This window comes from Chelonia mydas, chromosome 2 (assembly GCF_015237465.2).
Source record: "Chelonia mydas isolate rCheMyd1 chromosome 2, rCheMyd1.pri.v2, whole genome shotgun sequence".
In the NCBI taxonomy this organism is placed as follows: Eukaryota; Metazoa; Chordata; order Testudines; family Cheloniidae; genus Chelonia; species Chelonia mydas.
The window spans coordinates 55,509,175-55,536,047 of NC_057850.1; the positions used below are offsets into that span (position 1 = coordinate 55,509,175).

Here is a 26,873-nt window from a genome sequence, read left to right on the forward strand (position 1 = left end):
CTCAGGGCGCGCTACCGCTCCACTGGCTCCAGTCCAACGGCCGAGCGCCCCCCAGGCCGCGCCGCGGGGCACTGGGTGTCCCAGGCCCCTCGGCGCGCACAGGCCGACGCGGCACGTTCCCTAGTTCCGCCCCGCTCGCCTCGCTGTGATGTGACACCCTGTCGGGCGCGGCCGGTACCAAGCGCAGCCCCGACCTCTGACCGCTGTGGCGCATGCGTCCTCCCGCTTTCGGCTTGTGGCCCCACGTGACCTGGGGGGGGACGTCGCTGCGTGTCTCTCTCTTCGGGTCCCCGCCCGCGGCGCAGACGGGAGGGGGGGTGCGGATCCATCATGGCGTCCATGCAGGTGAGGAGCTAGCGGCGGAGCCGGGGAGGAGGGTCTCCGGGCGGGACCTTGGAGTAGGGAGAGCGGCGTTTCCGGGTGACTGGAGCAGCCCCTGGCGGGAGGGGAGGTTCGGGCAGCTGGGCGGGGGAAGCTGCGGGAGGGGCGGCGGTTGGTGGGGAGGTTCTGGGGTGTCCGTGGATACAGTGGCGGGGGGGGGGCGGGAATCGGAAGGTACCTCTCCTCGGGGCATGGGGGGCACTATAAACACCCCCCACACACACACACACCACGTGTGGGGGGGGGATGTGGCAGACACCCCGCTCCCGGGGGAGTGTGTGTGAGTGGGGGGAGTTCTGGTAGAGAGACTTCCCCCCCGCTTAGTCTGCGAGGAAGAGGTATGGTGGAAAAGACCTCCCCCTCCCAGCTTCCCTGGAGAGTGTGTGAAGATGGGATGAGCCCCCCCCACCCCCCGGAGTGTATAGGGAATGGAGGATGTGATAGAGAGAACCCCCTTCCTGTCCCCTAGGTGCATGATGTAAGGATCATTCGGGGTACTGCAGAGAGACTCCCAATGTCTTCCTAAGGGAGGTTATGAAGATGGGAGAGGGCATGGCAGCCTGAGGCTGGGGTGGGTCTCACAAAAAGACAGCCTTGATATCAGGAGTCGGTGGTGGGTGGGGAGGGGAGTCTTCCCAATAAGAGGGAACAGCAGGATGGCTGACTGGTTGCTTGGGCTTGGCTGCAGTGGGTGTAATAACATGAAATGTCCTGCTGCTGTGACAGGTTTCTACCAGAATTTCTTTTTTCTCTCTACCTTTTGTGGATAAGTTTTTAGATGGTGGCAGTTGAAACAGCTGTGGAGGTTTTGCTTACTTTCTCTGTGCAACACACTAAATTTGAAGGTAGAAGTGTCCACATTTACTGTGTTAGGACAGGGTTATGAAATGTTCTGAGAAGTGAGACGAGTGATAACAAACATGAACAGTCATGGAATTGAATTATTTCACTCATAACAAAGTGGTGCCTTTTTTCTTAACAAATTTTCACATCTCCTTTATCTCTGAAAAATTAATACTTCTTTTTGCCTTTTCTTTTTCCTTTCCGGAGCAGTGTCCTCTGCCCAATTTCTTATCTTTTCCCTTTTGTTTTTTACTCTTACCTTCTGAGCCAGTGGACTTCAAAGTGAAACAAACTAATTCAATGGCCAAAAAAACCCTGTTACCATGAGTTAAGATTGCCTGGTGGTATGTCAAACTCAAACTGTCTGAAAACTAGGAAATGCAGTTAGGGCTGCCCATGCAACCTGGCCACCTCCTCACTATTGTACCTAGGCCTCACCACTGCAACCAGGGAATGCATCTCTCTGAAAACTGTGCTCCATGGTGTACAAACATTTCTGTTTATTACTTCTTCCCCTCTTATAACCTGACTCATCCAGTGCCTGGAGCAAAGTACAGCTGTGTTACAATGGAATAGTGGTAGGGTGCTTTGGTGGAGCTGGCAGGGTGCTGTGAGCCCCCAACTCTCTTGCTGCCCCTGCCATAACCTGGTTCCTTTCACTGCAGCCCCAAACCCTTCTCTCCCTATTCCTCCACTCTTTCGCCCCCTTCCTTCTCAAAACCATTCATATCTAATTTTTCTCCCAAAGACTTTGGTTACATTCAGGCCCCACCTACCCCCACATTTGTACAATTTGAGAGTTATAGATGGCAGTCTCTTAGCCACGTAGCCCCAAAGTCCTTTCATCTTAGGGTGGGACTTGTGATTAATTTATCTTTAATTGTTAATTGAAGGGTGAGCTCCCAGCAGTCAAGAGGTCTGTGATTCAACCAGTCATTTGTATCGTTCAATTTAACAGTACAAGACAGTAGAAGGAAACAGGTTTTTTGTTTGGTTTTTTTGGGGAGGGGGTGGGAGGAGAGGCGCTGCCTCATGGAAACCCCTTGGTCAGATTACCCCAAGTTTGGATCGTTACTGTTAACCTACACCCTGAAAGACACACCAAAGGCATTCCCATTCACCATTTGGAATATAGAGTACTTACAAGAATTAGACTTTTACAGCATATAAAATGGCAGGAGTGGAAACCCTCTAGCTCAGGGGTCTCAAACTCAATTTACTTTAGGGCCAGTGCCTGTCCTCAAATCCTCCCAGCAGGCCAATAATGTCACTCATGCTGCCCAGAACCCGCCCCCCACCTACCTAAGGCTCTGGGAGGGAATTTGGGTGGGGGAGGTGGTCTGGGGTAGGAGATTGGGGTGCAGGCTCTGGCGGAGAGTTTGGGTGCAGAAGGGGTGAGAGGTTGGGCTCTGGGAGTGAGTTTGGGGTGGGAAGGGGGTGGGGGTGCAGGTTCTGGGAGGGAGGGGATCAGGGAGTGGTGCTTACCTGGGGCTCCGAGGTGGGGCGGGCTCGGAGGCCTCTGCATGTTGCCACCCCCAGGCACCACCCCTGCAGCTTCCCATTGGCTGCAGGGGCGCTTGGGGCAGGGGCAGCATGTGGAGGCACAGCCCTCCCCGGAGCCCTAGGGTGGGGCCAGAAGACATGTGGAGCAAGCAAGCAGACACTGCTTAGCTCCGCTGTGCTGCTGGGGCCCCGGGCCATTTTAAATCGCCTAGGGTGGCGAGCACCCAGGGGCGGCAGGTGGGGCCAAGGGAGAGACCCGGCTCCAAAACAGCTGGAGCCCCGCAGGCCACGTTGGGGACGTTCGCAGGTGGCAGATGGCCCGCGGGCTGTGAGTTTGAGACCCCTGCTCTAGCTGTTCTTCTGTATTGGTGCATGCACAGTGTAAAAATAGACACTTTCTTAACTACTGTTCTCAAATTGGGTCTCTCCAAAATTTAGTGAGTGCCATGCACTACCTTGGGTAAAATTTGACCGGTTGAAACCATTTTGACTCATAGTTCAGTAATAGTTTGATCTCCAGTGCTGGGCAAAAAAAAAAACAAAACAAAACACCCAGAAACTTTTTCTAAAATGGCTGTTTTTGGGGGGACTGATATCTCTGGAACTCCTGGATCAAATGACTCCAAATTTGGGTCACTGACTCTTGACCCTCCAGAGAGACACAAAATTTCAAAAAGATCCAACTAAGCATGCTTTTAGAGGACCTAGAAACATTGACTTTTCAACAGATGTCATGAGGTAACCTTAATTATAGTGGTGCTTCTACACCACCACTCAGACAGCCCACAGAGAAGATGTACCAACTGGAGCAAAACACATATGGCTGTGCTGATACCCAGCTTTAGGGTTTATAACTTAGAGTAATATGAATAAGTGAAAAAATAATAATAAAGCTAGGAAATTATGTGAGTGAAATGTATTAGACTCTGGAATGGTCTCCCAAGAAAGTAATGGAAGTCCAGTTTTATGAGTCATTTAAAACAAGACTGGATAAAGCACGTGAGAACATACAGTACCAGACAATCCCAATTTAGCAGGAAGATGTGCTAATAGATCTTTTGTCTCCATTTTCTGTAAGAATCTGTATGCCAGATTATTTTTGCAGTTTGGTCTTTATTTAACCTTCAGAATTCTTTCTGCAGCTTAGTTTTGACTAATTACAAATTATTATGTCCCCAAAAGTTTCTATTAAAAAAAAAAAAAAAAAAAAAAGTCTGTAGAGAGGTATAAACACTATGTAGAAGAGACTGTTGTGAAGCTTTAAGGAGATACAACCTGGGGCTTGGGATACCAGGGTTCTGTTCATGTATTTGCCACTGGTCTGTGTTGTGAAATAATCTGTACAAGAGCACACCTGTTTTTCAGTTTGCCTGTCTGTAAAAGGGAGATGACTGCTGCCTTTGTAAAGCACTTTGAGATCCACAGATCCAAAGTGCTATCTAGTATTAATAATAATGTTTTAGCTAGTGTCTGTTTCTTGGAAAATATGGCAGTGGGAAAGTCTAATTTAGTGCTTGTTTTTATATTATAGATGTTAATCTCGAGGGTATCTGTTAAACTTACTGATAGTGTCTAAGGGACCCCTTAATTCCCTAGGCCTTTTGATCAGGGAATCCAGGGAGCTAGTGCAGCATTGTTTTTGTTTCCATCTTACTAATTATGTAGCCTTTTAAAACACATTTTTAGAGCACATTTTTGTAACGTTTTCTTGAAGTTGAGAGATTCTGTTCAGTTATTTAATGAAAAGTCTACAAAATGGAAGAGAAGCTTTTGATTTAGAGTGAATGTTAAACAATTAAGAACAGAAGGGATCTTTAAACTGTCTAAAATACTTTGTGTTTTGTTGATATCTGTTTAACTTTAATGACTAATATATTGGCTAGAGGAAGTCTTTGGTAAAGATTGAACAACCCAGTTACTCCAGTGAAAGTGTGAAAGTTGATAATATAGATTTTGAGGCCCTCAATACCTGCAGCAAACAAGGGAAGATCAGAATTGTTATTCCTCATTCCTTCTGAGGTACAAAACGAGCAGGAGAAAAACCTTTAAGCAAAACCAAAAACCCTCCCACAAACCTTTCAGTTCCCTTTAATGATGAAGATTCTCTAGCAAGTTTTTTGAAAAAAAATCCTTTTTAGGTCATCTTTAAAACTAGACTGGAACAAGTACGTGAGAATAGGTTATGTGACATTTTCGATCGCCAGTGTCTGATTCTAAAAATCACGTTAAGTATTAAATCTAGTTCTCTCTGCAATAGGTTGTCCACTATTTTTATTTGGGACCTGATTATCAGGGGACTTGTTTAAATTTTAAAATAACTCTGATCCACAAACTTATTGAGGTTTTATTTGGTTATAGTAAGATATCTTGATGTGGTTGCTGTTGTATATAATATAACAATGTAATAGACATTCCTTATTCAAGAAATGATCCTATATTGAATTATACTACATCAGTGGTCCCCAAACTCTGGGGCATGCTCTCCTGTGGGGGTGTGCGGCAGGGCCCAGGTCAGCCTCTATGTGGGGGTGGTGAGGAAGTGCCACCCAGGTTCACTTGGGCCCCATCCCAGCTCTGACCCCAGCCACAGCTCTACTTTGCCCCCTGTTGTTTGAAATTATTTGAATTTGAAGTTATTTGAAAGTTATGAATGTCGCATTATATCGGACCACATTATATCGGACTGCATTATATCGGGGTAGAGGTGTACCTAAAGAGCATATTTATGTACCGAAGTTACTTAGGAGCACAAGTCTTATTGACTTTAAACTGAAAACTCTGGTAGAGAGAGAGAGCCTGGTTGAGCCTGGTTTTAGCTTTCTTGAGCTGTGGAAGTTCAAAATAGCATGGTGTTCCCTTACCACTTCTGTGTCAGAGTTTGTGACATTCTTACAGTAGGGATATTAATGAGGCCCTGGACTTGCCTTTTGCAGAATAGATGAGGATTAGGTGTGAAATTTGTTAGATGAAAATTCCCCCACCCCTTTTGTGCCTGGGGCTGGCTCAGGCTTTGTCTCCCCCTCCCAGGGCCAGCTCCAGGCACCAACTGAGGAAGTGCGTGCCTGGGGCGGCCCCTGTGAAGGGGTGGCATTTCAGTTAATCTTGGGGCAGCGCTTTGGCGGCTCTCTAGCCACCATTTTTTTTTCCCCTTCTTTTTTTGCTTTAGCAGTCTGGGCGGTGGTTTGCTTTGGTTGGTTGATTGGTTTTTTTTTGCTTGGGGTGGCAAAAAAGCTCGAGCCAGCTCTGCCCCCTCCACCACCACCCCTTGGGGTTGTGTAGTAATTTTTGTTGTCAGAAGGGGTCACAGTACAATGAAGTTTGAGACCCTCTAGTGTAGTTAATCTGCCTCTCAGAGGGGCGGTAGCTAGGTCAATAAAGAATTCTTCCATCAACTTAACTGCATCTGTGGTGAGGGTTAGGTCGACCCAACTACATCACACAGAGCGCAAAATTTTTCACAGCCCTGAGCTAGGTCTATCTAATATTTTAGTGTAGACCAGGCCTAAGACTATAAAATTTGAAGAAAGTAAAAAAAAAACTAGTGATGTGTAAATGAAAAAGAGTAAATTTAAATTAAGAAAAAACAAAATGAAAATATTAAAAAAAAACCCCAGGATTTTATTCACCTTGAGACCTAATGTAGTCTAGGTCGAAGTTAAATTCTTTGAAACAGTATGTTTAACCAAGGGGTGAGGGTGGAATTTATAGACAGAAAGCAATAAAGGAGTGGTGGTTGGAGGGGTAGACTATGAAATTGGTAATGTGCAATAATTTAAAATGGATTTTATTGGATTTTTCTGGGGGGGGGGTATGTGACAAAACATATTACAATGTCTTTTATATGCAGAGAAGTGATCTGAAAGCTAAGTCAGATTTTGGGCCTACTAACATTGATGTGATTTCTTTTAAGACACAGAGAGAAAAATCACTGACTGTTCTGCTGTAAATAATAATAATAAAGTGCTGAGATTTTTTTAAATGGTTGGTCTGGAGCTGCCAAAAAAAGTGGCTTTACTGTTTAATATATTTTCAATAAAATCTTTGTGCAGGCTGACAATTTGTGGGCCAATTCTCAGATTATTTGGAACAATTGAGTGCTCGACTCAGGCAAAAACGCCTTTATAATCAGAAGTTTATTAGCACCATTTACCTCAGGTACAGATAGAATCTTATAGATAAAATAGGAAATTCATTGGATCTGACTAAAGCAATGTATCACTAAGTTATACCAATAGATAAAAACCAGCAGGATCTTATTAAAGGGGAAAAGGCAAAATACCACATTTATTGTGAATACAGAAAGAATCATAGTAAGCAGTTAGTTATAGCTATAACATTCCATTCAATTTCATATTTATTCACACATTCATTCATTCACACACACAGGTTCTGCAAGGGGGTTGTTATAGGTTTCAGAGTAGCAGCCGTGTTAGTCTGTATTCGCAAAAAGAAAACGAGTACTTGTGGCACCTTAGAGACTAACCAATTTACTTGAGCATAAGCTTTCGTGAGCTACAGTTCACTTCATCGGATGCATAAAGTGGAAAGTACAGTGAGCAGATTTTATATATACACACAGACCATGAAAAAAAAAATTGTAAGGAGAGTTATCACTTAAGATGAGCTATTACCAGCAGGAGAGTGGGGTGGGGGGAGAGAAAACCTTTTGAAATGATAATCAAGGTGGGCCATTTCCAGCATATTTCCAGGAGTTAACAAGAACGTCTGAGGAACAGTGGCGGGGGGGGGGAATAAACAAGGGGAAATAGTTTCACTTAGTATAATGACTCAACCACTCCCAGTCTCTATTCAAACCTAAGTTAATTGTATCCAATTTGCAAATTAATTCCAATTCAGCAGTCTCTCGTTGGAGTCTGTTTTCGAAGTTTTTTTGTTGAAGGATACTCACTCTGAGGTCAGAAATCGAGTGACAAGAGAGATTGAAGTGTTCTCCGGCTGGTTTATGAATGTTCTAATTCTTGACATCTGATTTGTGTCCATTTATTCTTTTACCTAGAAACTGTCCAGTTTGACAAATGTACATGGCAGAGGAGCATCGCCGCCACATGATGGCATAGATCACATTGGTAGATGTGCAGGTGCACGAGCCTCTGACACTGTGGCTCATGTGATTAGGCCTTATGATGGTGTCCCCTGAATAGAAATGTGGACACAGTTGGCAACAGGCTTTGTTGCAAGGATAGGTTCCTGGGTTAGTGGTTCTGTTGTGTGGTGTGTGGTTGCTGGTGAGTATTTGCTTCAGCCTGGGGGGCTGTCTGTAAGCAAGGATTGGTCTGTCTCCCAAGATCTGTGAGAGTGATGGGTCGTCCTTCAGGATAGGTTGTAGGGCCTAATCACATCAGCCACACTATCAGAGACTCGTTCACCTGCACATCTACCAATGTGATATATGCCATCATGTGCCAGCAATGCCCCTCTGCCATGTACATTGGTCAAACTGGACAGTCTCTACGTAAAAGAATAAATGGACACAAATCAGACGTCAAGAATTAGAACATTCGAAAACCAGTTGGACAACACTTCAATCTCTCTGGTCACTCAATTACAGACCTAAAAGTGGCAATACTTCAACAAAAAAACTTCAAAAACAGACTCCAGTGAGAGACTGCTGAATTGGAATTAATTTGCAAACTGGATACAATTAACTTAGGCTTGAATAGAGACTGGGAGCAGATGGGTCATTACGCAAAGTAAAACTATTTCCCCATGTTTATAGTTAATAGCTTAATTTTGACCTAATTGCTTTACATTTGACCTATGCACAAGATTTTAGTTTATATCTCTGGAATATTTGAAGAACGTTATTCTGTTAGGCTCATTAGGGTGAAGAAAAGACTGATGCAGATGCCAAACTTCTTAAAGAATCCATTTTTTCACTTTTAACTCAAACTAATAGATGTTCTTCTAAATTTGCAGAATTCATTCTCTGTTCAGTGCCTTAAACTTGGGAGGACGTGCTGCATTTTTATACACAAGTCTGAATCACGGCTTTAAGTGCAAAATGGTATTCCACCTTAAGTAAGGAGCCATGATTGCTCTTATTATGGAGGTGCCAAAGTCTTTGCTAAGTACCATTATGTTATCTGCTTCTCTTGCTTTAACTTAACAGCTGTTCTGATATATTGTAAATATATTTAACAAGCTGTTTCACTCTCAAATTGGGTTTGTCAGCCATAAGCGGATTCATCTGGCACCTAATTAGGCCTTTTATGCGTATACCATAATCCAGTTTGGATTGACAGTAGCCAATAATATATTGTAAATATCATTGGAATTTATATAAACGAGAACATGATTGAGTTTGAGGCTTATGACTTTTCTCTGAATCTAACCAATTATAATAGACTGTTTAATTTTTGTGGCAGGAAGCTAGCTCCCTTTCTTCGTCCTGAGGCACATTTTCTGTACTTCAGGTTTTCAGAAGATAGTTGGCAAAAAGAGTTTATTGTTTTGCTTTTATTAAACAGCAAAATGTACTGTAAATTAATTAGCTTTATTGTAATATATAGTTTATGCAATATTTCAAATCCTATTTATATTCTTTTTAGAAGAGACTACAGAAAGAACTGTTGGCTTTGCAGAATGACCCACCTCCAGGAATGACTTTAAATGAAAAGAGTGTTCAAAATTCAATTACACAGTGAGTGTGTAAATACTTTTCATATTTTCTACATTAGCTCAAATTATAGACAAGTGAAATATTATTTTTTCTAGAGTAATAATTGCTCCTGTTGATCCATGGATATAAAAAAAGTGATATGGTTCACAAGTACACTGTTTAATATGTTCACTAGTAACTGATAAACTGGGTTATAATCTACAGTACGATACATTTCACTGTCTGGGTCAATGATGCTTGCACTTTTTTTTTATAGAATAAAAAACTTTTTTGTCTGGAATTTTTTAAAAATCAGCCTAAATGTGCCTATGCATTATCTGACAGAACAGAATTAAATTCTGGCAAACCATTCTAGATCAAAAGTATTAGTCTAAAGTAGTTTGACATTATCTACATTTTGCATTAAATCAAGTGGGTATCCCTCTTAGTCAACAATCTCTCATTTGGATTTCCTTTGTCTGTTCGGTGTGCCCAAACAATTCTGAACTCAGGAGAGCAAAATCTGAAGGGATGCTAAGCATTCAGTTTTATCTAAAACTGCAGAGAAGGTGATGAGAGATCAGTCCATGCTTTGACATCAACAGGAATGGGGAAAAGACTATAAGCAAACTATACCTTTCACTCCTAAATATATCAGTCACTGCCATCAAGGTAGATTTTGACATTAAATCATGATGCGGGGGAAACTGAATCAGAAGGAAATAAATATTGTGATTTATTGAAATGTCACATGGCTATTGCATGATCCAGAGAAAGGTCCATGTTCTGTATGGCCCTTGTAGCATGTGGCAATGGCTTAAAAGAATAGAGGAGAGTAAGATATTGAACTACAGCAAGTGTGGATGAGTGGTCTACATGAATATTAAAATAGCTTGAGGGTAAGATGATGGGAACCAAGAGCAAATCTTCAGACTCTTTCAGGAAACTAATTATGGGGAGTGATGGTATGATCTGAATATTTTTGTGTTTTTTCAAAAATAAAGTATAAGCTGGTATATGCTTTTATTTGCCATTGTATCTGTATGTCTGAAAAAAATGTGTACACTAGAAAGGTTTTATTCGCATCAATGTGGTGTGTCCATTACATTAAGCAGCAAAGCCATAAGTGAGATATGTAGATATATCATCAAAAGGGAATGTTGATAAAACTTGGAGCATATCTGACATGTATCATTGAGACAATATAGACATGCAACCCTCTGACACCATTTTTAGTTACTTTTCAAAATAGTTGGACTTTAACTATGCATTTCCTGCCTTTTAGACAGTTTTTCCCTTTAAGTTACTGATTATATATTTACAGGTACCTTTTTGGCCTATCAGTTTCTTTTATTGTTGCACAACCTTTAAAGAGAAGCTCAGTGATTGAAGTAGATTAGTTTGCAAATCAGTTACTACTTTTGTAGTGTGCTATTGTCTTGCTAACCTTCACATTCTCTTTGTTGCTAAGTTCTGTATAGCATCATAAGTGACATTTTTGCAGATGTGAGTCAGGGAAAGGAGCATGCCCCTTTTGATTCTGATTTAATGTTAGTAAACTGCATGTTGTTTGTGACATTTCTATTATTCTTAAATTTCCCTGGCAAAAAAGTAAAATAAAATGGAAAGGGAGTCTGCTTTCATCTGAGGAAGGGGATAGAAATAATCATCACACAAGTTGTAGACTTGGTAATGAGACTGGGGGGTGGACATACTACCAGTCTTTCAACTTGGGCTTTACTTCTCTTGTGAGTACAAATAGGCATTTTATAGGGAAACACATTTGTATTTATTTCCTTAGGCATTGCTGCTTGTATAATCTACAACACTATAACAAAGATTAAGTATATAAAATACCAAACTTGTTTCTCACATACGGAGGTTTGGTGTTAATTTCCATTTGTATTTACTTTTGCTTTCATGGTCATTGTGATACCGAAGCATAGTTCAGTAGTGGTGCCATAATAGGTAGTTCATTCCGTTATTCTTTTATATTTTATTTTAAATTGCTGGATTAAATTAATAAAGATTTCTATCTGTTTTTTAGGTGGATCGTAGATATGGAAGGTGCTCCAGGTACATTATATGAAGGGGAGAAATTTCAGCTTCTATTTAAGTTCAGTGGTCGATATCCCTTTGATTCTCCTCAGGTAATTAGTTTCTCTCTCCCTCCCGCTTACCTCCCATTTTTTTAGATTATAACTGCATGGCATATGCTGAATATGCATTGTCCACACTTCTCGTAATTTTAAGGTTCTGTGTTAGTTACATGGGTTTCAATTGTACACTCAATTGTGCAGTTGCCACCTCTTTTAAACATGTTTCTGCATTTGAGAAATATGTCCACTTGTTCTCCTAGGAAGAACAGAGTAAATCTGACATTTCTGAGTGTCACTTGAATCCTCTTGGGGATTTTTTCTGACCAGTGAAAGAGCAACACAGGGGCAGTGATTCTCTGCTTTTGGAATGTAGAAATAGAGTGGATGATAAACTTCTTTTTTCCTCTATTCTTGCCTCCAAACCCTGGTGCTGCTCCTTAATGTCACTTTCCTTGCAGTTTCTCTGCTGCTCCTGTTGGTACTGCTAGGGCAGTACTGTAGGTGGGACCACAGCTGTGATTGTGGCAGGGGAGCACAAACATAGGTGTTGTGGCATGGTAGGAGAAGCTTGATAATCTATTGGTACTACATGAGTTAAGGAACAAACTTGGTTCATTTTTTCTTGAATCAGCAGCAGGAGCTGCAGAGGAAGTGCACTGTCCTGTTGGAAAGGTTGCTATGTTGATCTCTAGTGACATCAAACCAACTAAAGGAGCAATTTCAATGCTGAGCTACATTCACCCTCCACAACCAGAGGGAAGGTTACAAAGTGTGGCTTTCAAGGGGAAGGTGGGTAGGCAGAAAACCCTCTCTCTACCCCCTGAAAAAAGGAGGAAAAGCCTGGAGTGAGAGTACTTTAGTCTTCATGTCCATTCAGTTTTGACCTCTCAGCTGAAAGTTCTGAGTTTGTGAATTAGTACTAATTGTGGTGATTTCTATGGAGACATATTTATTGCAACTCATTCAAAAAGCCATACGAAAAGCTTAACCACAAAGATATGTTTAGGTACTGTGGTAAAAACTAGAATGCTGACTTTTCAGTCTTAGGTTTTAAGGAACAAACTGGCACCTGCACATCTGCACCCATCAGGTTTGCAGTGAAGTACTCATAGGTGATCCACAAGAGGGTAGCCACTTTCATTTGGTTCCAAGTAGGTACTCTTTGTACTCATTACCCAAAGTGTGTGTGTGGCTGTGTGCAACTTATTGTAAAACAGTAAACAGACCAATACATGTACACTGGTTAGTACAGAAAACAATTAAGTATTTAAGTAATGGATGCTTGACTGTTGAAGATAGCCAGAACTCCCTTAATAAAAATTCTGCCATATAATAAGTGCATCTTGTATAATTTAACACCTTGATTCAGAAAAAAGTGCATATATAGTATAAAATAACAGTTTAAACTTCTGTCACTTAAGCACTCAGTTGTTTTCTGTCTCAAATGTATGTTGTCTCATAGTGTGCATGCATTTGCTTACTGAGTTGTGCATAGGTTTTATTTTTTGAAAGGAGAGACATTAGTTTGAAAAAGAAATATATTGCTGGATGTCTGAAAAAATAAAACCTTCAGTATTTTAGGAATACCAGTAATAGCAGTATAAAAGTGCAAAGTGAAGTGAGGAGGGTGGTCTTGTGGTTAAGGCATTGGGCTGGAACTCAGAAGATCTGACTTCATTTCCTGTAATAGGGAGGTCCTAGGTGACATTGCGCAAGTTGTTTAATTTTTCTGCATCAGTTCCCCATCTATAAACTGGTGATGAGGATGCTTCCCTACCTCATGGGATGTTGTGAGAATGTATCCATAAAATATTTGGGAAGCTCTCATATAGTAGGTCATAAAAATATATAGATAAAAGGGAGTTATTACATCATCTGGTGATGGCTGAATACTGTGGGAAGTTGTTGATGGTTGGGTGAGGGGATTGGATGAAGAGTTGAGTAATGCTGGCTGCTGAGGGTGCTTCTTTCCCTCCACTTCCCTTGTCCCGTCTTTGAATTCTGGGTCAATTTTATATTTGATTAGTGATAGAAGGTTGACTTACGGGCAGTAGTTGCCACGATCACTCTTCTTTCCTTGTTTTGACCATGGCAACGTGACTCTAATTTGATTCCTGTCTATTTCTGAACACGTTTTTTCTTGTGTTATTTTGTCCACCTCAAAATCATCCTTCAGATAGAGTATAATCTAAAATTATATATTTCATATGTGGCAGCATTTTCTGGTTTTATAAATCACAACTTTTTGTTAGTCTGTAGCATTAATTACCAAGGTTTTTTTTTTTTTCTGCTGGGAAAATCAGTTTCCCAGAACTTACATTTCTATTGTATTTGTTGTTAGGAGACTTACTCATTTATGAATCTCGTGGTATTTCCAGTTGAATAGTGTTGTAGATTATGGAACCACTGAAACACAGTGTGGTGGGTAGCCAGTCCATAGTCCTTTCTCTGTAGAAGAATAAGATGAGGCTTTAAGACTGAAAAAATTTTCATGAAAGCTTTGTGATGTGTTTATATTGCTATAATTTAGAGAAGCTGTCTTTGCACGTTTCTGTGCTGTACTGCTCTTTATAAGTAGTGATTACATTTAACCTTTCAGTTCTTCACACTAGTTCTTTCTGTCATAAGTACAAGTCATTTTGGACCAGATTCTGCCATCCTTATGTTAATTAGTACCTTACTCAGCAAAAAGTCTTGCTGAAATCAATGGAACTACTAACAGAGTAAGATACTTCTCAGGGTAAGAAAAGATGGCACAATCTGGCTTTTGAATATAAGGCATTACTGTTTCCAGAAGACACAAGCACGTCTGTTTCTCATTTAAATGTTAACAAGTGCTAACCGTATTTTATTCTTTTTTAGGTCATGTTTACTGGTGACAATATTCCTGTTCATCCTCATGTTTATAGCAATGGTCATATCTGTTTATCCATTCTAACAGAAGACTGGTCCCCAGCTCTCTCAGTGCAATCGGTTTGTCTTAGCATTATTAGCATGCTTTCCAGCTGCAAAGAAAAGGTATGTTTGTTTTTTTTTATAATGCACTCAGAGTAAAATAAATGAAAGCTGCAAGTTTTCTACTTTTTCCAAAGTCTATATTTCTCACACTTGAATAATATTACCTTTTTTCTAATATGCAAACAAATATACCGTAAATTAAAACACTGAAACGTTTTGAGTAGTGCAGATGTTGACTTGTTATAAAGATTTTGTAGGAGGAAATAATTTTCTATTTGTAAAGAACCAAATTAATTGCAGTAGGATACATTAATAGGTTATTTTTTCTCATCCTTCATTTTTCCAGTTTGTTCCCTTAGCACAGGTGAGCCCACACAGCTGACAGTAAATTTTTGTCTCTAAAGTAAGCAGATATGGCACTTGGAGCAGATCCACTGAGGCTCAATTTTTTTACATAAAAATTTTTCAGAGTAAGATCACACTTCAAATTGGAGTTAGATTTGTTTTACAGCAGTCAGTTCTGGAATGATGCTGTTTTGCCAGATGTCTATTCTCACCACATCACAATTTCAGTTCTGATTATTTGCAGGAAAATATATATTATTGGGTACAAAACAATGCTTATAACTATTTATTATTTCTGTGACTCTTCCCTTTTCACTGTGACCACCCCGTGACTTTTTTCAGAGAAGTGCACTACGCATTAGGCTATTGATAGGTTGCAGATCTTCATGAGTGAAGGTGTAACCCAAGTCCATCTGGTCAATCTCACCAAGCTATGAGAGACTTCATATAGACTGGGATTCAAAACTATACTTGTGACACATTGAAGCCAAACTTCAAAAGTATTTTACATTTGCTTTTGCAGATAAGAGTGAATAATTAGTTTTCTTTGTCCAAACGTTCTGAAAAATTTGCAAACTTTTTTGCTCTGTCTGGGTTTCCCTGCTTAAAGTTCTTGCTAAAAGGGTGCTAAAGTGACTTTCCTGATCAGTGTAGACAGGGCCTAGTCCTACTTTTAACACATTTTACAAAATGTATGGCATTTATTTTTTGAATGTAAAAGTTTATTTAAATAGATAATATACTGTAAGTGATATATTGATTATTTGATTATTTTTAGGTTTTTTTTCTATTGCAGAGGCGACCTCCAGATAATTCATTTTATGTAAGAACATGTAACAAAAATCCAAAGAAAACAAAATGGTGGTATCATGGTAAGTATTTAATTTGGAGTAGGCATTTCAGAGGACTGCTAGGCTGAGTGCAAAAGAGTAACAATACAAAGTAGGATTTTAAGTAATTTTAAACACTTAAGCTTAGCGAATTTGGAACATAAAAACTTTTCCCGGGACACCAAATAAAAGATTTTTGTAAAGGAATAAATTATATTTTAGTAGGAAAACTGAGTTAGGGTTTTAAATATGCAAACTTAAATGGATATTTGTAGACCAGATCAGGATGTAAAACAGAAGTTTAAGAGTGGAGAAAATCAGTCAGAATAATTGGTTGATTCTACTCGCATTGTGAATTTTTATGAGCAACAGATTTTGGAAATTGCTGATACAAATAAAAAGAAGCTGAAAGTAAGAGACATGAAGAAGAAAAGATGTATGATGATTAGTGCTTCTAAAGTTGTTTGGGAACAAATTGAGTAAAGATCCTAGCTGTAGCAATTCTAGATGAATACTAAAGAGGTTAGCAAAACCAGAATGCTTTTCTATGTAATTTGAATGTAATTATTTTAATATGATAACCCTGATCTATTAAATATAATCATGTGTTGGTAAAGTACATTTAATACAATGTTCTCTGAAATAAGTGTATATGGGATATTTTAATTGAAGAATAAATATCTTGGATGACTGTCATTACTTGGCATTGGAAGACTTGCTGCAACTCACCCCAAAAAAGTGCACCATGGAGCTGTTTTCCCCTGATTTTCAGAATTAGAGTTCCTAAGATTCTTCAGTTTAAATACCCTTTTCTAGTAGAATTTGACGTAGGGTATTACTCTGTTTCCAATGAGAATTGAACAGTATCAGCTGCACTGATATATATTTTGGTAACTTTAATCTGTTTATCGTTTGCATGTGTATTATCTTATTTTCAGTTTAAAAATTGAGCCCAGAGTTAAAGAATAGCAAATCCTGTCATCCACAAGACTAATGTGATGTTTCAGGAACATTTCAATAATCACATCCCCTTTCTTCTCTTGTAACATGTTTTTTCTGTTGCTCTGGTTAATTCTGGAGAAATATATAATACTTTTTTCTTGAGGATGTGAGCACTGAAGAATTATCCCTGAAACTAGATGGGCATACAATACCAAAAATGCAAAGTTTCAAGTGCGTGGGTTCCAGAATCTGGGGAAATGAAGGATAAAATTAGAGCTAAGATAATAAATGCCTGGCTCAAATGGAGAGCTATAAGTGGTGTAATATGTTACAGGATGAAACCAGTAAGATTGAAAGGGAAAATCTGTAAAACTTTCAGTTTTAATGTATGGCCCTGAGTGTTGGGCAACAAAAAAAACATGAGTAAACAATCTGTTCCACAAAAATGTCAAGGTTGAGAGATGAGTGGCGTAACCAAGAACACGTGAGGAATGTGTGTGTTAAGAGAAGTACTCAAAGGTAACGCCCATAAACAACAAAATGAGGGAGTGCAGGCTAATGTGGCTTTGTCATGTAAAAAGCAATTCTGACAACTATGTGGGTAAGGAACAGAACAAGACTGAAGGAAAAAGATGAGGCCAACCCAAGAAGAAGTGGAGGGATGTTATAAAGGAAGATGTTAGGGTATGATGGGAAATAAAATATGGCATGGAACAGAGCACAGAGCGAGAGGATTTGATGGAATTGACACAAGGAAGATTTTTTTCTTAATTATCTTATTTCCTCTTGGTAGTAATCTTCCAAGAAGACTAGCTAATAGTTTTCATTTTGTGATGAGATCTGCTCTAATTTTAATCTTAATTTGTGTCAGAGAAGATGACTCTTCTTTAGGATTTAGGGCTGAAGTCTCTGCAGGGTAGCAATCTCTAGGTGCTACTCCAGTTTTCCTACAAGTGAAAAATTGGATTTGAGAGTGAAAATCTAGCTATAAAAATAAACATGATTATCTGATTCTGAAAATTGATCACTAGCGGTTGTATAGTGGCTAAACTTCTATTTCCATTCAACTAGTCATCAAATAGATTCATAGATACTAAGGTCAGAAGGGACCATTATGATCATCTAATCTGACCTCCTGCACAACTTAGGCCACATAATCTCACCCACCCACTCCTGCGAAAAACCTCTCACCTATGTCTGAGCTATTGAAGTCCTCAAGTCGTGGTTTAAAGACTTCAAGGAACAGAGAATCCTCCAGCAAGTGACCCGTGCCCCATGCTACAGAGGATGGCGAAAAACCTCCAGGGCCTCTTCCAATCTGTCCTGGAGGAAAATTCCTTCCCGACCCCAAATATGGCGATCAGCTAAACCCTGAGCATATGGGCAAGATTCACCTGCCAGATAAATGGTTCTTTACACAGTGGAAAATTCTCCAGCCATTCTTTTCTGCTTGAAAGGCAGAAAAATCAAGTAATTGCAGAACAAAACTGGGTAACAGTAGATAAAAATAGAGAGAGATCAACTCAAACTTGGGAAGGTTACAGTCAGGAAAGGACAAGTCTGTTTAAAAAATGGCTCATGCTGCTGAAATTGGAAAGTTTTCACATATATAACACCTAAATCAATTTTAACTTCCTTTCCTAGTTGCTAATTATCAAAGATGTGATGGTCTCCTCTTTGCTCAGTTCTTTAAAAGTAAGTGTCAATTCTGGAGCAATACTAGACTATTAAATTTTAAATTTGTCTCGGAGCTTGTCTATCTGGTGAGTTACTGCATAGCAAACCAGTATGTGAATTTACAGAACACTAGCTTGCTGCGAACTATCTGGCAATGTGAAACCTGCTACTGACTACTAAATGTACCGTAGTGTGCTTTGAGGTGTTCAGGTTTCAAGAGAACCTATTACTCCTGGGGGAAGTCTGTGCCACTGGGCACGTGCAGAATTAATGTCCCCCGCAGATTTCTTTGCTTCCTCGCAGAAAAAGATGGGGAAGCAAAGGGAAGCCTCAAGAGCAGTCACGCGCCCCTCCTCAGCAGCGTGAGTGTGTCATTTCAGGCCCCCGGAGCAGCTGTCAGAGGTAAATCACCACAGGAGGGAAGTGGGGCTGGGGATATCCCAGCTGCTGGCTCCTACCCTGCGCTGGGTTCAGCTGTTAGTCCTGGCTGGGCTGGAGGCAGAGGAAGATAGGACTTCCTCTTCCCCTGCAAGGAGCAGACTGGGCTGAGTCAGACCTACCCCCTGAAACCTCCCTGGCTGCAGGAAGTTACCCTACTCCTCCTCCCCCCTAGCCCCCATTTTCAGCCACAGGAGGAGGGGTCACTGTACAGGGAGGTGCTCCCCTGTCTACCAAATCCCTGTGTCTGGACCCCCCTCACACCCTGACTCCCCCCCCGCACCCCTTCCCCCCGCACTGGACTCAACCCCCACCAATCTCCACTACCGCTTGCATCCAGAGCTCTGCTGAGCCCCTGCCCTGCACCCAGACCACCCCCTATTGAGCTCACCCAGATGATCCCCCTGCATCCCAACCCCACTGAGCCCCAACCAGCTGCACCCAGACCTCCACTCCCCCCAGCACCCAGACATCCCTGCTGAGCCCCCTCACATGCAAACCCCCCCCCGAGCCCCACACCGAAACACCCCTCTGCTGAGCCCCAACCACCTTCACTTGGACCCCCTGCAGACTCCCATTCCCCCTGCACTCAGAACACCCCAACAAGCCCCTGTATGTCCAGATCCCCCCCAGACCCCTTACTGAGTTGCCCAGACCCAGATTGCGCCCCCCCCCCCCACACACAAACACAACTCTCTCACCCCACACCTGGATCCCCCTCCCCCACACTAAGCCCCTCCACACTTGGATCCTGCCAGGCTAAGCCTGCTTGCCCCACACCTGGGCAAGTGTGAGACTCTGTCCCTCTCATTTACTATCTTGGTGCACCAGTGATGGAGGGGCAGGGCCCTGGGATGTTTCTGTGGCAGACCCAGCCCTTGCCTGTGTCAGGGTCAGGTGCAGCCTCACTGCTGAGTCCGTGTCCCTCGGTAGGAGGTGAGGGGCGGCAGGGTGATCTCCCATTGCTGTGCAGCCAGTGGCCTTTGCTCCCCACTACTATGCTGGAGCCTCCACATTTATTTATTGATGAATAAAATATGCAGATTTTTGCAGAATTTTAGAATATAGCGTTCAGAAATTTTATTTTTTTGGCACAGAATGTTTAATGTTTTGGTCCAGAATTCCCTCAGGAGTATCCTGTATTGCCCTTACTATCCTCTCTTCTTAATTGCACGTACTGTAGTTAAAAATCCTGTGCTGCTGCTATATGACAATGGCACCAGCAGGGGAAGTTAAAAGGAGATTGTTTAAAATCTAATTCCTTTGATTGAAGATGTGCTGAATTGTGGGAAGTTGGGAAGCTTAGCTTGAGAGCTGATCTTCCTGCTTCTGCAGAAGAGCTGTCCTCAGCCTTATATGCTCTTAAGAAGTTATGATCTGCCCTTTTCAAAGGAAGAGGAAGCAGTCAGTCCCATTTTTCCATCTCCCTATTGCAGGGGAACAAAACATTTTCCCCTTCTCCAAGAAGTAGTTGGTATTCCGATCATAGCCACGCAAGTCGGAATAACGCTTATGTGGGAACCTTTATAGTGACACAGGCATATGGTTGTTCTCAGATCTGCCTTCACCCCATCTGATTGTAGCTCTTTGGGGATTTTGTCTCAGATTCCAAAAAAACAGTGTCACTTAAGGTGTCTGATGTGTGTTCATGAGCCTCGCCTACCTAGGCAGGACATAGATTCCTGTGGAAGCTGGATGGTGTTTGTCCCCAAACAGTGTTGTTGATTGCTGCTGCTTTTCCTGGGAAGTGCTTTTCCTGACACCCTTACAGGACTATCTGTAAATGGTTCAGATACTCGCTCTTTACCTCCAATGCATCCTGTCCAACTTGTAAACAAAGAGTTTTAGTTCTTCACCCTCCTGGTGCTTCTTTTCATGTACTGTTACCAAGGACAGAGTATCTTGCCATCAGGATGGATTGGGGAGTATATTTAATTTAAAATAAAAACATTTTTTTAAGTTTAGTGTGTACAGAAATATTGATAAGTTCAACACTCATTTTTTTTATTTAGGCTTAAACAGTTTCTTGTAGTCTTTATTATGTACATTTTAAGACAATACTATTCTCACCTCAGAATTAGATATACATGCAAAAACAGATAAGGCAAGAAAAGTAAATGGCCAGATTACCTCTCCTGAGGACAGAGACTCTTTTCAGATCTCTGGTATGTTTTCCCCGTGTCTTCTCCACTCTCTTGTTAATCACTTATCTTGTATCCCTTGTTTGATAACGTTGTGCAGACTCCGTTTACCAAGTTACCTCATCTGTGTAACTATATAATTAATATATTCTCATGCATAAATCACAATAACTAACCTGAACTAATACATTTTTGCATTATCCTGCTAAAACTTACTTTTATCTGTCTACTTCTATCTAATCTCTGCTGTCACCACCTCTGGCTCTATCCAGTTCTTACCTTACAATAGCAGTTATCCTTCTTACTGATCTATTTTTATGGCCTTGAGCTTTTACTTGTTAGCTTGTCTTGTTGCAGGGGCCACACCTGGAGCCTCTTGTCACTCTGTTTCATCTTGCTATTTACATAGACCAAAAGTTTCACAAATAAGACACAGAACCCAAGTGTCACGATTTACACAACCTTGAAGCAGTTTCAGCTGAGCTCTGAAATGCTGCATCAGTAGAAACGCATTCAAAAAGCCAAAATTCCTTTATATATTCTTATTCTTATAATACTACATTTATAACATTCATTTCTCTAACATTATTTGACATATATATTTGAGTAAGACATTTCATTACATAGTTCTCTAAAAAGAGGTGAATAACTCCACTGTAAGATGAGATTTGGAAGAGATTTTAAAAGGCAGAAATATCTGCAGTAGCATTGGGAACTATGGGAGGGGGAAAAAAGCCTGACAAAACGGGCATTTCCTTTGGAGTATGAATGGGTTTTTCCCCGTCGTGTGCTTTAGAGTATGTCTACACTGCAGTAAAACATCTGTGGCTGGCCCATGTCAGTTCACTTGGCTTGGAGGACTATACCACTGCAATGTAGGCATTTGGGCTCAAGCTGGAGTTTGGGCTCTGGGACCATCCCATCTTGCTGGATCCCAAAGCCCACAGGCTGAGCCCAAGTCAGGTGACACAGGCCAGCCACAGCTGTTTTATTGACATGTAGACATATCCTCTGAGACAGATCCAAGCTTAATTTATTCAACTGTCTATAACTTAGACCATTTTTGTGGACATATTGAAAGTCTTCCAATGACTTTTGGAATATTCGGAAACAAGAAACACATCTGAAAGTTAGTGTGTTGCCATTAATATTGTGTTTTACTAGGGAACTGTGTGGGAGCAATTACATAGAATTTTTTTCCATCAATTCAATGTATGTGAAAGACTTTAGGTTTACAATGTCAACTTTATTACACCAACTACAGTTTTTGTGGTTGTTCCTAAGACACACTCATTTGTGGCAGAGAATAGCAATCTTCTCCCCTTCTGTTGAAGCGGCAAAGAGTCCTGTGGCACCTTATAGACTAACAGACGTATTGGAGCATAAGCTTTTGTGGGTGAATACCCACTTCGTCGGATGCATGCTTCTATTGAAGTTTATGCTTACCACCTTCTCATACAACTGTATGTAATTTTGTAATATATCTTGCCTGTGTTGGTCAGGAAGCCACTTCTTGAGTAATCCAGCTTGTCAAATAACTTTTTTCAAATAAATGGTGAAAAATCTTGTGTAGTTTGAACTCAGTTGTAGGTGACAGTATGGTTTGCTCAAAATGTGGCCTCCCTAGTATTTTTTCTTCTGTTTGCAAAGTCTGTGTATTTCTTTAATCTCTCGAGCATTTCTTAGTCATCAAAAGCTCAAAGCATCAAAACTAAGATGCGTAGTGTGTACAGTGAAGGGGCAAAATGCTGAGAAGAAACAGATTTTTAATTTCAGGTTTACAGTGGATTGTCTGGATCGTTAAATATTGAATACAAAATATTTAATATGAAAAATAACGGTCTTTTGTAATGAGATTAGTATATACCAACATTAATCAATCATAATTTTGATAAACACATTTTTCCTAAAGTCACTATGTATCACTGGGCAAAGTTTCACAGTTTTTTATCTTGCTTTGTAATCTGAATTCAATTTCCTTAAAACAGCAGTGTTAGACATTTGTTGCACTTTCACCTATGTGGTAACGTATATGCTAGGAGTTGCTTCTGCATCTGTACCTCTCAGAAAATTGGGATTTGAATGTATATTTGTTTTCCATAAATCTTTTTTTGTTTTAAAGATGACACCTGTTGATGTCACCACTTTGTGATCCTCCAAGCAGAAGATTGTCCTACTGAGAAAATGAGCACTTTGATCATTCAGTCTTTGAACTTTAACCTTTGACTGGAAGTGACCTATAGACAATGAAGACTACTTCCTTTGACTGCATTTTTACTAGTGTGCATTCTGGGCGCATGTTGATCGCTGGTTCAGTCCGTGCAACTTGACATGCTTTTATTAGTCATACAGTATTAATGCAGGTGTCTGGAAATGTCAGAAAAATTCCATTTATTTTTATTTTTAAGCTTTTGGCAGAAATTCAGGTCTTCATGTATTGTGCAATAACAGTTGAACTCCTTGGCGGTTTTATGGCATCCATTGCCGGCAATGGATGTTATACCAAGAAAAGTTTTGATCCTGCTGCAAAATAAATTGATTGGATGGTAGGGCTTATGGAAAGTTTCAGATATTTTGGGATTATAAGCAAGGGATTCAACATTACTTTGAAACCATCCCATTCTTTTATATTTGGATTCTGTGCCATGTGATCGCAAAACTAGCAGCATAATTAACATGCTTCGCTAAAGGACTGTAATAAGATCATATTTATTAAATTGTTTATCTGCTGTCAAATTGTTTTGACATGGAAGGTTTTCAAGTGACATTGGGAGAGAGGTACAATGTTATCCCTATGGTGAAATAAAAATACCTTTTTTGTATGGTAGTTACTCATATCTCTAAAGCAAAGATATGAGTAATAATTGGGTATGAGTGGCTTAATCAAGACTTACTTTTGGAGATACAAGAAGATGGCAGTGATATAATTAAATTTGCTGCAGTCCACAATTGGGCCTGTAATTTGTACATTAGAATTTTTTTCCATGTAGATTCCACACTGTTACTTCCTGCTAGCCATCAGCATGAGCCCTACTGCCTACACAATATTTCATTTATTTATGTGTTTGAAAACAATCCATATAACATTTTTGTTTGTTGCTGTTTTTGTTGTTGTATGTCATGTTTGAATGTTACAAAACAATATTTTGATTGAAAAGCTTTGTCAGAATATATTTTCTTGTAAATTATTTCTTTACCTTGTAAGCATCATCTTGTCTTTAATCCTGTACTATAAAGAAAGAAATACATTTTTGACAGAGGCTTAATGTTTTGACACAAAAGTGTGGACCTTTTTATTTAAGTTTAGACAAAAGTATATTTTCTTAACTTGCTTGTCCTACAAGCATAACAATTTTTTTCCAGCTTTTTCTTCACAAAACTTTAATTACAGCTAGATTAACTTTTTTCTACAGAGAAATAATTGTTGAAAAATAGGTAATTGTTCTCACCACTGTGTAATTTTATGATACTACAACTAGGATGTCTTTTTAGGAAGCACTGATGTCTTTTATAAACTTATTACCTTTACACATATGCAACATTTCTATAACAATGCTGTTTTTACTGTTGCCTTATTGTTGACTCCTTAAAAAAAATGTAGTCAATAAACAAATGTCTAAATCAAATAACCATTTACTTTATTTTTAAAATAAGAACCAGAAACAGCTAAACTTAAAAAAACAAAATAGAACAAAAAATTGGCTAAAAATATTCAAATATTTTTTTACTGCTGTATAATTGACAAATTGTATAGCCTTGTACATACTTCTGTATGTTATCTAATGTTTAAAATATAAATTTTAAAAAGTGTAAATGGTGAACTCAGGGTGGGTAGAAATCAAATGGATCAGCTTTGTACAGCCATTGAATTACGGATATTATCAGTAAAGTAGGGCTACTATACTATCTTTTCTATTATATTAGAAACCCTTTTTGGCCTTTAAAACTCAACAGTAAAAAGTAGTTGTGAATATAAATTTGGTGTACATATACTTTCACAATAAACACTTTTTTTTTAAAGGGGGGGAAAAATCTGTCAGTTCTTGTTAAGAGCCAAAAATCACTTTCAGAATTGAAACAGTTGTGCTCCTAATTATAACTAACTTGTATTTAGCATGAATTTGCAGATGTAAGTTAATCATAACAATCCAGTTATTAGTATCTGCAAACTGTTACTATGCATGAGCAGTAACTTTTTATGAATATTTAATCTATTTCTTATTAACTTACTTGCTCTGTATTACTGATTGACTTGATTGATGTATCTTGCAAAATTCCATGTATTTCTCTTCCTACAGCTGGTTCACATAATGGATCATGTCAAATATTCACTTGCTAATCCACAGTAAAGAAATGGTACTGTGACACAACTTAATGCCTCTGAAAGAATTGTTACAGTGCATCATGTCAAAGATTGATGTAATTGTTTTCATACTGTGGATTGTGATAATACAATATAATGGTTTGAAGAAGCTTTATAATGTACTGCATCTTATCAAAGATACATGCTGTAGTGTTTAGCATTATACTTTGATTCACCTATCAGCACCATTGTATGGATTAACATTGAGATGAATAAGTAAATAATCAAATAGCTGGTCTCATTTATGCTGCTGTTTAAAACAAAAGGAAATATGAAAACCGTGTTAAAGTAACATGGATATTCTTATTTAAAACCAAGAAAGCAAGGTATATTAGAAGAGAAAGCATAACAAGTTAACTGTCTTGGATTCCGAGTGCTGTTGCTGTTTGATAAATAAAATTCACCCTGTAGAGAGGACCAGCACAAAGCCTATGCACCACTTAAGTCCTGAAAATAGTGAAATTACTCTGATAGTGCTGTGCTGTCTGAAAATAGAGTTTACATTAGATGTAAGTGGTGTTGGCCCTCCCCATGGGTGAATTTTGCCCTGTGTGTTGAACTCTTGTCTGTCAGTGGGAGTTCCTCATATGAAGTGGCAACAGAATTTGCTCCAAACTACCTTGCTTTGCTTTTACATCAATATTCAGATTGTTTATACATTTGTTTTCTGTTTAGTGTGTTTATACCATAACACAATAAATACTTATTTTTAAAATAGATCAGTGCCCTTGAATGGAAATAAGTGTGACCCCTACGTGGTGAAGTACAGAAGCATTTCCCGTACTTCATTTAGCTGCCTGACACAGCTGTCAGAGTGATTGCAAAATGATGCAATGGAAATCGAGATGAGTTTACATAACACTGATGTGCTTAACCTTCTCCTCCTCAACTATATATTGCAAAGGCCTAAGGAAATACTTTCTTTACATTTGAATACTTTAATATGGAAGGGAGAATATCCACTAGATTATCATGCTGCTTTGGGGCTATTTTTTAGTTTGTGTTGATATTTATATACACTTATGTAATTGTTTTGATGTCCTTTTGGCAAGCACTTTAAATACTGAATGGGGAGCAGGAATATTGTAGACTCTTTTGTTTGCTTTGTGGGAAGAGAGATTATATTACTTCAGAATACATTTTTGGACTGTTCTGGGAAGACATTTATATTGCATCACATCAATAAATTTTTTCAGTTTTGTGTGGTTCCTACTTCAGAAAGGCATGAAAACTCATCTTCCACTTCAGAGGAAAAGGGAAAACTCTTAGTATCCAAAAACGAATTCTGTAAAAAGTAAGGTCTTTTCAATATTTGTGATTGGTGATGACTTATTATTTTAGATTTTTTTGGTGTTTGTTATCTATCTTTTCTTAAAATCTAGCACAACATAGTTAAAATTTGAGATGAGTGTACATTAAAGTGACCTTTACTGTATGTTCTATAACAGAAACCAAATGACAGCTGAACTCCCTTTTCCAACAACTCATTTTTGTAAGGATCAAAAGTTAATTAAACTGAGCAATGGGAGGAGAAGAGAGATTGACTTTGGTTGATATGTATGTACACTTAGTTGTTGATATGTAATCGTGTGGCAGCCTAATGTTTCCACAACTCCTACAATGGGAATTTTAAGGGAATGGAATTTTGGGTATCTTTGTAAAACTGTAAGAGATTAAAGGTATTATGTGCTTTAAACTCTCAAAATAAATAATTCAGTGTCACAAATTTTAAAA

General features: G+C 39.6%; 1 protein-coding gene across 6 annotated transcripts; it reads left to right on the top strand.

Annotated features, from left to right (window-relative positions):
* Positions 1-207: 207 nt before the first annotated feature.
* UBE2W (ubiquitin conjugating enzyme E2 W) lies at positions 208-26,873 on the top strand. 6 transcript variants are annotated; one of them, XM_037892423.2, is made up of 7 exons: positions 208-345; positions 9,297-9,388; positions 11,394-11,496; positions 14,308-14,463; positions 15,527-15,620; positions 18,165-18,215; positions 22,899-26,873. In XM_037892423.2, the coding sequence occupies exons 1-7, from the start codon at positions 331-333 to the stop codon at positions 22,910-22,912; spliced, it is 525 nt and encodes a 174-aa protein (XP_037748351.1). In that variant the 5' UTR covers positions 208-330; the 3' UTR covers positions 22,913-26,873. The 6 variants fall into 6 exon arrangements, with proteins under 6 accessions (XP_037748351.1, XP_037748352.1, XP_037748353.1 ...); XM_037892424.2 differs by having other exon boundaries at positions 15,545-15,620; XM_043539462.1 differs by lacking the exon at positions 208-345 and adding an exon at positions 398-420.